General features: G+C 40.5%; 1 protein-coding gene across 1 annotated transcript in view; it reads right to left on the minus strand.

Moving 5' to 3' along the window:
• Window positions 1–13,105, minus strand: part of ABCA13 (ATP binding cassette subfamily A member 13) — a 239,364-nt gene that overhangs the window by 30,307 nt on the left and 195,952 nt on the right. Inside the window, 1 exon segment of the mRNA XM_067550331.1 lies at window positions 2,725–2,859. Within this exon segment, the coding sequence (XP_067406432.1) occupies window positions 2,725–2,859 (135 nt within the window).

Consider the following 13,105-nt stretch of genomic DNA (forward strand, 5'->3'; position numbering starts at 1 on the left):
AGGATTATGAGATTTGTTTACTTAACTCTTTCCCCTCCCAGGCAGAGAAAGGGGGATTGGAGGGGACTTTGTTTGAGTAAGAGTGGAACTCTTACACCATACAATGGGCTCGGTATAAGATAAGAAAAGAGAGAAGGTACCCATCTTTCTCTAGATTTTACTAAACCCTCCTGCCACATGCAACTTTTATCCCTGTCTCACGAAGATGCTTATGAAGAGCATAATTTTTGCCCAGAAGATCTATCAGATTGCACCAAATGTCAGGTAGTTTCAAAAATATGGAATACTGAGAAGGAAATCTTGCTAATGGAAGGCTTCTTCTTACTGTTCATCTGGAACCACTCTACCAGCTTAAGGAACATGGGTAGTAAAATTTTGGGGAGCTTTGCAGTTGGTCTTCCCAAACAGTCCAGATACTTTGTAGTTCTTGCTACAGAGGTCTGACCAAGGCTTGCCAGGTGGTCCTCGGCCCTTTCTGGGAATCCTCCAGATGCTGCTTTAGTTCCTTTTGTGAAACCTCCAAGTCCTTCTTTTAAATTCTTTTGTGAAGCCTCCAGTTTCTGTTTCTGGTCTGGTATTAAATCCTGCTGCCATTTTTGTTTTCTGCAAGCACCTCCATTTATTTGTTCCAACTTGGTTAAACAGGAACACCAGCTCACGATCTCATGTCTTAGCAACTGGATCCTGCTAGACACCAGTGCTGCCCCTTTCGACCTGAGTGGCTTATCAAAGTTTGGGGTCCTGTCAGTTTTCCAGATGGGAGTAGGAACTGGTGCTAGTCAGGTATTCCTTTGATGCAGTTTTATTTGTTTACAAAGAATGTACAAAGCACAGGGTCTTGAATACGGAAGGAATCAGATAGCAGGATGCAGCTTCTTTTACTCACAGGACCAAGAGTGCTCTTTCCAAACTAAAACCCTACCCCAAAAATCTCTCCCCAGGTTTCGTCCAGGATCAGCCACTATTATTTCAGCTGCTCCCTTTCTCTCTCTCTGGGCTGGTCTACACTGGGAACTTACATCAACATAGCTCGATCTCTCAGGGGAGGTGAAAAATCCATACCTCAGAGAGATGTAGCTATGCTGACCTAACCTCTGGTGCAGACAGCGCTTGGTCAACAGAAGAATTCTTCTGTCAACCTGTGTGCAGATTCTCAGGGAGGTGGATTAACAACAGCCATGGGAGGATTCATCCCATTGGCGTAGCTAGTGTCTACATTGAAGCCTTACAGCAGCCAGCTGTGCCGCTGTAGCAGTTTAAGTGTATACATACCTTCCATCTTTCTTGTCACTTCTCAATTTCTGTGTATCCTGCCTTCCCCCACTTCCCTACCACCCCCATGCACCTACCCAAAACATTACACAGCAAAAAGCTGTGGGTGGGCTCACACACTCCTTTTGTCGTAGATGGGGGTTGATGCTTACTGTTATGTTAACTGAAGGGTGAGTTCACACATCAAACTCAGTTGCATAGCAAAGTTCTACGCAGCTCATAAGAGAATTAAAGAGTGCCCTTCAATGATTTACAACACTAGCAGTAACATTGTCATTAAATAAAATAAATCCTATTGCTTAAGATGCCATATGGAATCACTGAATCCTTGTAAAGAGCTCCACTCACTGTACGTGCATCTCTCTGGGGCTAGGTCTGGGAATTAGCTTTTGCCCCACAAGGTGCCCCCTGTCTTCTGCTGCTTGAGTTGCAATCTCTCTCTCTCTCTCCACGACTCAACATGCTCCCTTTTCATGACTCGGCCAGGTCACTTAAACAGACCCCTACTTCTGTGGTACCTAATTCACACTGGACAAGCTGTTTGAACACCACTTCAGATGGTCTTCTGTTGCACCTCAAGGTCCTGTGCCACTCCCTAGTGGCTGGTAGGGAAAGCCAGACTTGTCTGCAATTCTGGGTTCTAGCCCCGAGACCCTACCACTAGCAATCCAAGTCTGTTCAATCTCAGTTGCTGTTTCCCTCAGCAACTTCCTATCCCACCTCTCTGTCTGCAACCAGAGCTTCCTCTGCGGGTGCTTCTCCCCCTCTACCTCTTACCAAACTCCCTAGGATCCCAGGGTTTCCTGGACTTCCTCCTCCTCTCTGATTCCATTTCCCTCTAGAAAGTGACTGCTGACCCCTTTGCTGCAACCTCCTCCTGCTCTCCTTTTCTAGGCTTTTATATACCTATCCCAGCTCCTCCTACACCTTGACTTCATCTACAATCAGTGTTTATCAATCCCTGGTTCCCCTCCAGGTACACCATATAAGCATATAAGGTCAATTGTCCCCTTCTGGCTCACCTTAACCCACTTGTGTAAGTTTGTGTGAGGTGAGCATCCCATCACAATCCTATTTTTGTATTTGATTTTCTTACAATGTTGGGCAGAAAATATACGATACTTTGTAATATACTGAATAGTAAATTCTATTTCTCTTGTTCTGTGAATCAAAGAGACCTCTCTTTAAAAAATACATACCCAAGCCACGCCAGGAATGTAGCAATTGTACTATTGCCAGTTTAGGAAACCCATTTCCAACTGGGGAATGTTGGAGCACAAAGTAAAACAAGTTTATTCAGGGAGTTGAAGATGTCAGCAGCACTTCTTGTGTGTCACTTACTCCCTGGAAGCAATTTAGAAGCTGCGCTATGTTTTCACATAATAGGTAGGAAAATAAAAAAATGAAATATGTTAACACTTCAAAAGCAATAACAATGTTCACTGTACTCACCAATAAAAGTATTTGGGGCTTGCCAACTAAAGCCAAAGCTGTAGAAAGCTTCCTCTTTGTGCCACCACTATATGTCCTCACCAGTTTGTCAATATGGGCATCAAGATGCAATCGGCTAACAAGGTCCCCAGCTACCTGCAATTAAGAAATGGCAAGTTTGGTCAGACTAGTATATTCAATAGAACAGTGGGTTTAATTTGTGGACTCCTACCAAATTTCAAATGGAGGTGCGGACCCCTTTGGAAATCTTAGGCATAACCTGTGGACCCCCAAGGACCACAGGTTGAAACCACGGCAATTGAATCTGCACTTGTATAGAATATTTTTTTCTGGGGGAGCATATTAAAAATGAATATAAAGTATTTCCATTTTTCTCATCTGACACATGCTGTTATTTTTAAGTCCTGGAAGAGGCTCCCTGAAATCTGTCAGGCAAAAAGTTAAAAATAAAAGGCTGCTGCTAGGGGACCCCCAAGGATAAGACAGTCTCTTGTATAGAAAATTTGGCTTTGTCAACTCTTGTAACAGTCATTTGCATTCATTTTGGGTTCTTGAGTCAACAATTTAAAATGCTTCCTCATTCCAACTAGTTTTTGCAATATCTATCTGATCAAACACATTTCTCAAGTGCTAGAAAATCTGAGAGAATGAAATAATAGGTCAGACATAGAAAGATGGGATCAGCAGAAAGGCAATCACATGAGTAATGGGTTCAGCCATTCTAAATGACTGAGTTAAACAAGACACAGGGCTAACTTGATAACATCTCCACTTGGAGGCTCTGAGCTGGTAAAGGAGAAGGGCAAGTGTGACAATCATGGTCCAGATACCCCTGGAGAGAACAGGGGGTCTGAATCCTATAGAATAAGCAACTGAATTAACTACTTGTATACCACGTTATTGCAGGTAAACGTACGTCAAGTAAGGTCTTTTATGAAAGCTTGTAATGTTCTGAACGTGATGATCTTTAGGAGATAGGTATACCGATAATGGTTATGAGCGTATGAATGTATATATGCGTAGAACATTGTAACTGTGGTGCAACTACAGTATCACCTCACAACAGAGGGTGAAGTAACCAGGCAGGGAGTGGCACCTTTTCTCATACAAGCTGCCTATTGCTTTTTCTCAGTTTCTAAGCATCTCCTCTGCCATAATCAGGATCCAGTGTTCCACAGACAGCACAGCACAGCAGTAAGACACCCAAAGTTGCAAGGCAGGCAGTGACAGAACCCCTAATCAGTATGGATGATCCTCAAAATGCTGCACCAAATTAGTCCCAGCTCTTTTTGTTTAACTTGAGTACATAAATAGTGGGTGGGTGGGGTAGGGGGGAAGATTAGTCTGGCCTTGCACAAGGGCACTAGTGGAGAGAGAGGATTTAATCAGCCTCCTCAGACTTGGTATCTCCTGCACAGGAGGCAGTCATAATCCTAACATTTCTGCTCAGACAGCACACGGAAGTGTGCAAGGTAAGCACCAATAATGGTGCCAACTTCCCCAAGGGGAATGTGGATGGTGTAGCAATGGCACTGCTCCTTCAACACTGGCCAGTGGTATTGGACCCATGAAAGGGGAGGTCATACTGCAGCTTGCATGAGGATGCAACAGAGACTCCTCTGCCTTATGCTCCCTCAGTAGTCACAGGCCTTATGCCGCTGGGAACACCTGACAGTTGGTACAATGCTGCAATTTCCTCCTGGAAAGCTGTGCCTTAAAGGAACAATCAAACCCTTAATGTAGCTGGTTTTCTGCATATGAAAATGAGCCACATTTTCTAATGCATCCAGCTTATGCTGGGTAAAGCAATTATGGGAGCAGCTGGAGAGCAGGTTACAGTTCCATGATTCTCCACCTATCACTGGCTCTATCTGAGACATTCTGCCAGGGAATCCCAAGCAGGAGACATGCATATTTCCTCTCCCTCTGCACCACTGGTGTGTCAACAGCAAAAGTCATGGGAAATTGTAGGGTTAAAATTAGACCAACAGACAGAGCCCAGTTAGCTCAGTGAATTCATAGGAATATTACAACAGAGAGAAATGAACATATACTACTTATTTCAGATAAACTGGTATGTACATGATCCTGCCCTTGGTAATAAGCTTCTATAAAGCTTCCTTATGCAAAATTTCCTGATGAACAATTGAAAACCTCTGTATACCATAGAGAAGATTCTTAACACTACATCTAATCCCTCAAGCCCTCTCCCCCCAAAAAAACTTACAAAGGGATCTCAAACCCAAGCCCCTCTTCAACACGTGCAATGCTGCACGTGGAAGCGCTTGTAAATACCGAATTTCAGTACTCTAACCCTTGTACATAGGTGAAAGACTCCATCACTTGCATGAATAGGTGATTACTTTCTGTGCATGTCCATGCTATAACCTGCTAAAATACATGCTCTCAGATGGAAGCTACATTTTGGAAATCTGCAATCTGCACAAGTTTGGGGAAAAAAAAAACTTATCTGGCAATCAGGAAACCGCCATTTTGGCAATTTGATGATATAAAGTGCAGGTTTCCTGATATTCTCCAGGTGACCCACAAACTCTTGTTTTGCTCTATATCTGAGACAGTTGCTACAAGAAGTTGGCTTAGTAAGAAAACACAGGGTTGCTGAGTCTCCCTGCATGGGCCTTTCACTTCTTTGCCTCCCCTTCCCCATATACAATGGAACTGCAGAGATTCTACTGTGTTTGGGGCATTCTCTGACTTTGAAGAAAGCCAGAGGACTTGGCCCTAATATATTATAACTGAGCACTGGAGTTTTCCTTTCAAATAAAGAGGCTTGCTGTGCAAAATTCTAAGCACTTCAACTTCCACTGATATCCAGTGACACTAAGAGGAAAAAGGGATATTAGGAAAAATAGATCTGAAACAGCATTTAAAGTCATTATCTTTGAAATATAATGCAGACAGTTTATCCGCTATGCTAAACTGCTTTAGAACCATTTGGAAAATGGGTGTGTTACTGACTACCAGAGAGCGGTTTCTGTACATGCAAGAAAAATATACCAAGAATTAATTGGAAAAGTTTATAAAAAATTGAAAAGAAGAATAGAGAGTTAAAAATCTGATCCCTTGTTCTTAGCAAGAACAACATGCAAGCAAAATTTCAAGGAATCTCGAGAATTACTGTAATTTGCTTTGCTACTTCATCTAAAATATAAAGAAGAGTACTATATTTTAGTTATAATAAAATGACTATCTCGAACATAGCTTTCAAACATTACTGCATGTCTTACTGTAATCAGAAAAAAATCTTTCAAAAAAGGAGAGTGAAAGAGGAGGAATTTAGAAAGAAGAGGAATATTGCCAGAGAAATCACAGAAAGCAGCTCAGAGAAGTCAAGTCATATGTTAGCTTTTGCAGACCCCGAGCAGGTTGAATCACATGCTTTTAGCAAGCTTGTAGTCCAATAATAATTTATAGGCCAACTATGTCTTTATTTATTACAGATATGAATTTGGTATAATTCCCAAGTTATGTTGAAATCTTGCTTTGCTTTAATTTATCTAGAACCAAAACATTCCTCCCATTTAATTTTTAAACAGGAACATGCAGTGCATGGACACTCGTGTTAAATTATGCCAGGGTCAGCACAGCAAAGAGAGCCAGAGATTCCCAGATTCATAAATGTCAAGGTCAGAAGGGACCATTGTGATCATCTAGTCTAATCTCCGGTATAAGCACAGACCATAGAAGGCCTCCAAAATAATTCCTAGAAAAACATCCAATCTTACTTTAAAAATCATCATTGGTGGAGAATCCATCATGACCTTTGGTAAGTTGTTCCAATGTGGTTAATTAGCCTCACTGTTAAAAAATTATGCCTTAGTTCAATTCTGAATTTGTCTAGCTTCAACTTCCAGCCATTGGATTGTGTTATACCTTTTTCTACTTGATTGAAGAGCCCAGTATTAAATATTTGTTCCACACGTAGCTACTTCTAGACTATAATCAAGTGACCCCCCCCCTAATCTCCTCTTTGTTAAGATAAATAGATTGAGCTCTTTGATTCTATCACTATACGGCATATTTTTTAATCTTTTAGTCAGTCTCGTGGCTCTTCTCTGAACCCTCTTCAATTTGTCAACATCTTTCTTGACCTGTGGACAACAGAACATCACACAGTATTGCAACAACAGCCAGACCAGTGCCAAATACAGAAATAAAATAACCTCTGTACTACTACTTGAGATTCCCCTGTTTATGCATCCCAGGATTGCATCGGCCCTTTGGCCCCAGTGTCATTGAGAGCTCATGTCCAGCTGATTCTGAAAAAGATTTGGGTCATGCTGAATAGTCACTGCATCCCAGGAAAGAGTCCCCTGTCCTGTTAGTATGGCCTACATTCTTTGTTCCTAGATATATAATTTACATTTAACCATTGCTTGCTTTTACACAGCTTATTATGTCTTCAGCATTGCTCTGAATCCATGACCTGTTGTCTTCATTATTTACCACTCCCTTAAATTTTTTGTCACATATAACTTTATCAGTAATGATTTCATATTTTCTTCAAGGTCATTGATAAAAATGTTAAATAGCACAGGCAAGACACCATTTTTCTGATTAAGTTCTTCCTCCCAAATGACTTGTGTCAATTGTTTTTAGCTTAGTGAAATTGTCACTCAAAGCATCGTGTGTGTATCTCACTGGTCTGGACTTCATTCTGTTTGCACATTATAAATGTGATCAAATCAGGAACACCTGTACATAAGTCACCATTGACTCTTACTTCAGTGATCAATTCCTCTTTATCTGTTAAGATGATTTCTAATATAGAATTACTCCATGTTGGATGCAACACTTTCCGAGTTCGGAAATCGTCATCTCTAATATTTCAGAATTCCAAGGACATTTTAGTATTGGCAGCAGGCGAACTCCAGCATGTATCACTCAGATTGAAGTCCCCCCAGTCATGCAGCTTTATTTCCTACACATTATAGATAGGTATGCAAGGACCCAGTCATCCTATTCATTGTGTGATGTGGAGGTCTGTAGCAGACACCAACTAATATCCCATCTTGTGCTTTATTGAACCATAAACATTCAAGATCATTTTCTTCTGAGTTATCAGTGACTCAAACAGGTAAATCCATTTGTGACAGAGTACCACTCCTCCTCCCCTTAGCCCACTTGATCCTGGGCTTATAAACACATTATAACCTTGGTTAAGGCTGGTTATTCCTGTGCTACAGAAATTTTGTTGGTTTCAAAGGTAGGGTTTGGGTAATTTAATGGTACTCATTTTGTTTTTCATTTGAATGCACAGAGCTTCTCAGCAAGCTTTTGTGGATTATTACAGCATATACAAAAGCTGATGGAAGGTCTAGATACATTGTCTTCACAATAGAAGTGTAACAGTGCAGCCACAGCGATTGTTTCACGGTGGTGAGTAGACTGAAGTGTTATAAAACTCTCTCACTCCTAGTGCAATCTTGAATGCTATGAAGAGAGTTTGCTTTGCTGGGTGCTCTTAGAAAGAGGCTCCCTATGTTCTGGTATCTCTCTCAAACCTTATACACTAAAACCACAGTAGAATTTAGCTCATCAAATATAACATCATACATTTCATTCTACCATGCTTTTCAACAGATGACACACCTCCTCTCTCTTTTTCATTGACATATCTATAGAGAGACTAAATTTGCAATAAGAGTCCAAAACTCATTAATATAATCTAAATAGCAATGAAGATGCCATCTAAATTAGATACACTGTAAAGTAGCCAATACAGCTCCATTATAACTTGATTTAGCTGCATAACTAATTATGTATTGTTGTTTGGATGGTGTCACACCATAAAGTATATGTGAAAAAAACCTCAATTTGACTAAACCCAAATGTGGGACATGATGTGTGACAAAATGACACACACAAAATATTCAAGCAGAAAACTGAAAATGCTGTGGGATTCCTTCCTTGAGTGTTAATGACACACACACATGCACTCTCTGTCCTCAGTTTCTATAAATAATTTTCCACAGTTAAAAGTGATGAGACACCTCAATTTGTGTAGGATATAGGTAACTCAGAATGAAATAAGGGATATAGAAGAGATTTGCATACGGATATATACATTGTGACTTCATCCAAACCACACTGTTGGTGTTTCTCAGCTGGGCACCTCCTCAATGTCTTTAATGTACCTTCGCCTCTTCCCTCTCCCCCAGAACCAGGAAACTAAAACAATCCTTCACATTCATAGACAGACAGCTGGATCTCTAGTCTCCAGTATTGCTTGAGAAAACTTCAAAATATGTTTTCCTAGATAAGTCTAACTCAAATACAGAGTTCTCCTCTTCCTGAATTAGAATCCAGTCCAGCTCCCACTGACTTACATTTCTTTAAACTATAAAACCTACGGCCTAGATCCTGTGAACTCCTGCCCATATGTTTAACATTACACACGAGCAATCCCACTGAATCCAGTGAAACTAGGCAGGTATGTGAAGTTAAGCACTTCTGTAAGCGTTTGTAGGATTGAAGATTAAGATAGGGACCATGTTTTTATCTATCAGTAAAGCATCAGGCATACTGATTGCACCGCAAAAAAAAAAAAAAATCTAACATTGATTCTAATTATTAAACCAGATATTTGTTTCTCACTCTTTCCAAAGTCACTAACAGCATTCAGGTAAATTATATACAAGAGGTGGTACTGGGATGCTAATTACCTGGTACTTTCTTCAGATTTACCTCTGAACTAGAGAATTCTTAATATTGCATATTTCTCCACACTATTCACTTCCAAAGATCTCATAATATGTTAATTTTGGATCAAACACTCCTGAATAAAGTACAATTCATCATCGTTATAGTTAATGCACACACACACATGCACACACACACACACGCACACAAAGTGAATCAGATCCAACTCTTATTGAAGTCAATGGAAAGACTCCCTCTGAATTTCATAAGAGTTGGATTGCACTCATATGAACTGGTGATACCTGGGTGAATAAGTACAGAACTGGGACAGATACTGATGATGTTGGAACTTGTACTCTTTGTATACATGTGGGACAAATTCTACTCTCATCTACTCTAGTGATTTCATTTGATTTGTACCAGTGTAACTGAGAGCAGAAGATAGCCCTAACTATTTCCACTGAGATTTGAATTAAGCAATGTGTTGTGGTATGAGACAAATGTAATCAAAGTAAATTTTCTTTTTTTTAAAAAAGTATGCAATCCAGTGTGATGAGGGGTTGAACATCCTAAGAGCCTTGTATTATTCAAACTCAATTCTAATCCTATCTAGATTTACATATAGGTGTAGTTTGACTTTTATATTTGCAGGGAGGGAGACAGTGGCAGCTCCAGCCAGGCCAATGAGTCCGTCCATGGGGGAAAATTCCACACTTTCCAGGGCTGGGCCTGCCATGGGGTCACCATTGGCCCATGGGACCAGGCACTTGGCTCTGGTGTTTGTTTAGGTCTCACACAGGAAACAGCGGGGGATTTAACCAGGCCCACAGGGTGGTTCATGTGCAGGAGCCTCCCTCCCCCCAACCGGGGAGGAGGGTGTTGGAGGGGTGCACGTGTACTAGGAAGTAGTATTTGGGAGGCATTGGCAGGGGTACCTGTGGGATGCTGGAGTGGGTACCTGTGGCCTCACACTCAAAGTGGTGGGCAGTGTCATGCTCCCTGACATGGTGGCAAGGCATCTGCTGCAGGCGTGGGATGCAACGCCAGCCCATTAGTCAGAACCTCCCTGCGTGCCTCTCCCACTCCCCAGTGTGGGGAGCCAGGGCCTGGTCCTGGTCCTGGTCCTGTCACCCCTCCTGCCCGGGATCAATTGCACCACAGTGGCACAGGCGGCCCTGCCAACAGGCACTTGCCAGCTCTGCTTACCTGGTTGGCAGGACCACGCCAGGGTTGGTGTGATCCAGACATTGCTTTTTATTTGAAAAGTCCATCCATACAGAGAGCAAATTACAAAAAAAAAAACCCAATGTCTGGGAAAACCCAGACATATGGTAACCACTAACTTTGGAGAGCATGGGGGGACAACACTCTCCCATGTCCGCCCCAAACTCCACCCATGGTTCTACAACATCGTGATTAAAAAGAAACTTCTAGGACTGCTTTAAAAAGCAGCTTTAAACTTGATACAATATAAAGTTTCACACTGATAACAAATAACCCATTTTCTCATCCTTTCCCATTCAGTTAATTACTATTTTGGAACATTAAGTGCATTCAAGTTTATGTCAGGTATTTCATTTCTGATGCTCACAAATCTGCCTAGTGAAGGATCAGATCCACGAAGTTATTTTTTAAATAGACTATCTTACTTATGCAGCACTGCATACCGTAAGTCACCTGCTTGCTTGCCAACTCATTGAAAAACAAAATGAACTCAGATTGCTTTCCACCTACGAATCAAACAACTGTATTCCCTAGGGCATGCTCTTTCTTTTATTTTGTTAACACAAATTTAAGAGAGCTTGGCCCGGAACACAGCATAATATGTGGGAGTGAGACAACAACAATTTACATTTCCATAGGAACTGCTATTTTCAAGGATCCACAAGCATTACACTTCACAAACAAACTGAAATGCAAACTTTACACAGGGATCATTTCATTCACCACTGAAATTTAGCCATTTCTGAGTTGCAGCACAGCAGCTGTTTAACACTGTACTGCAACACTACACAAGAGTGTAGGATAAGAAGTTAACACTAGCATAGCAAACCTAGGTCAGAGTCACACGAAAACTTTTTTTTCCTAACCAGGTTTAGGTTTAGTTTGAGTTTTGGGGGAAGGCGAAGGTGAATTATATATTATTTACAGTAGCACCTAGGCAGTCCTGCTTTTCTAAGGTTTGTCCCTCATCTGGTACTCAGAAAAAAACGAACATGTCATTTTTAGGCAACTAAATTGCTTTGAAAATCTGGTCCTAGTCCCATTTGAAAATAGAACTCAGACACTTATAAAAATGTGCCGCTCAATATTTTTAAAAATATAAATAACTATATAGAGGGCATTTGACTTCAGTTAATCCACCATATTTTTGCTGCTAGGGGGTGCTTTGCTGGAAGGATTGCTGGGAAAAAGGAACACACTTGCACATGTGGTATTTGTGTTCAGAATTTAGAAAATTTTGGGAGGGAATTATTAAAGATATGGCTAAATGCTCCTTCCTAGAGATTCCCTGACCTGCTTGCTTAATGATCCAGTCAAGGATTTATATTTTAAATAGAATGACAATTTTTTTTTTTTATTGTTAGCTAGACTTTGTATTGACATTATTGTAAAAATGTGACTCTTCATCCTACAGAATTGTGGTATAGTAAAATATGGACTTTCCTTGTAATGGAAAAGCTTTCACACAAATATATACACAAGCACCAAAAATGGGAATCAGTATTTAGAAATTTGGTCACCTTTTTTTGTGCATTGAGAAAAGGAGCGCTCCCCAGAAAGCAACCTAAACTTTTTAGCCAGTTTCTTTTAATATTAGCCTGATCCTGAATAAGTAATGGACAAAGTAATATGTCAATATTCTTATTATAATTTCACCTTAATTAAAAAAAAGTTACTGTTTTTTGTTTTTGTTTTTTTAATTACCATGTGTGGCATTAGGAATCATGACCGTAGACACAAGTCTATAGTGCCTATGCTTTAAACTAGCCCCAGGACTAAAGATGACCCTCATGACAAATTTATTACAAGGGGTCATCAAACAGTTCCCATTCTGTCAACAATGTAAAGGCATCTATCATCCTTCATTAGCTCATTCATGCGTCATCCTCTCTAAGTTTCCCACCTGCCCTGTTTTGCACTGGACTAACTCCACCACTGGGATGAAATATGTTTGTTTTGTACACATTGCACCTGACATAGGAGTCAATCAGCTTGCTTGGAGAAATAATTCTGAGCATACCATGTACATTTTCCACATCAGGGCACCTCTGCAATACTGAGGAGCTTAGAAGCAGGATTTTTAAAAGTGTCTAAGTGAATTAGGAGCACAATTTCCACTGACTTTCAAGGGGACTTATACGCTTCGGTTACTTAGATACTTTTGAAAACTCCACTCCACATTTACAGATTGTCAACATTAGTGCCTCAATTTATTATATATATTGTACCATATGGACAAGCACATTACAAGGATGTATTGTCCTCTGTTATGTTTGACAGTACAGAAAAGATTAAAAACCATGTTTTACAGCACTTTGAAGAGTTTGCTGCCTAATTAAATGATCAAGCTTTGATTCCTGCTTTAATTTACATTTTATGACCAAAACATATTTGATGACTTATGTAAGATTTATGAATATTTAACAGCATTCTCTTAAATGAATGTAGGATGAGACATGCCAGAAACTGTTCTCATCTATGTGTCTATTAAATG

This window comes from Emydura macquarii, unplaced genomic scaffold (genome assembly GCF_026122565.2).
Source record: "Emydura macquarii macquarii isolate MOO-44397 ecotype Brisbane River unplaced genomic scaffold, CSIRO-AGI_Emac_v2 contig_1263, whole genome shotgun sequence".
Taxonomy (NCBI): domain Eukaryota; kingdom Metazoa; phylum Chordata; order Testudines; family Chelidae; genus Emydura; species Emydura macquarii.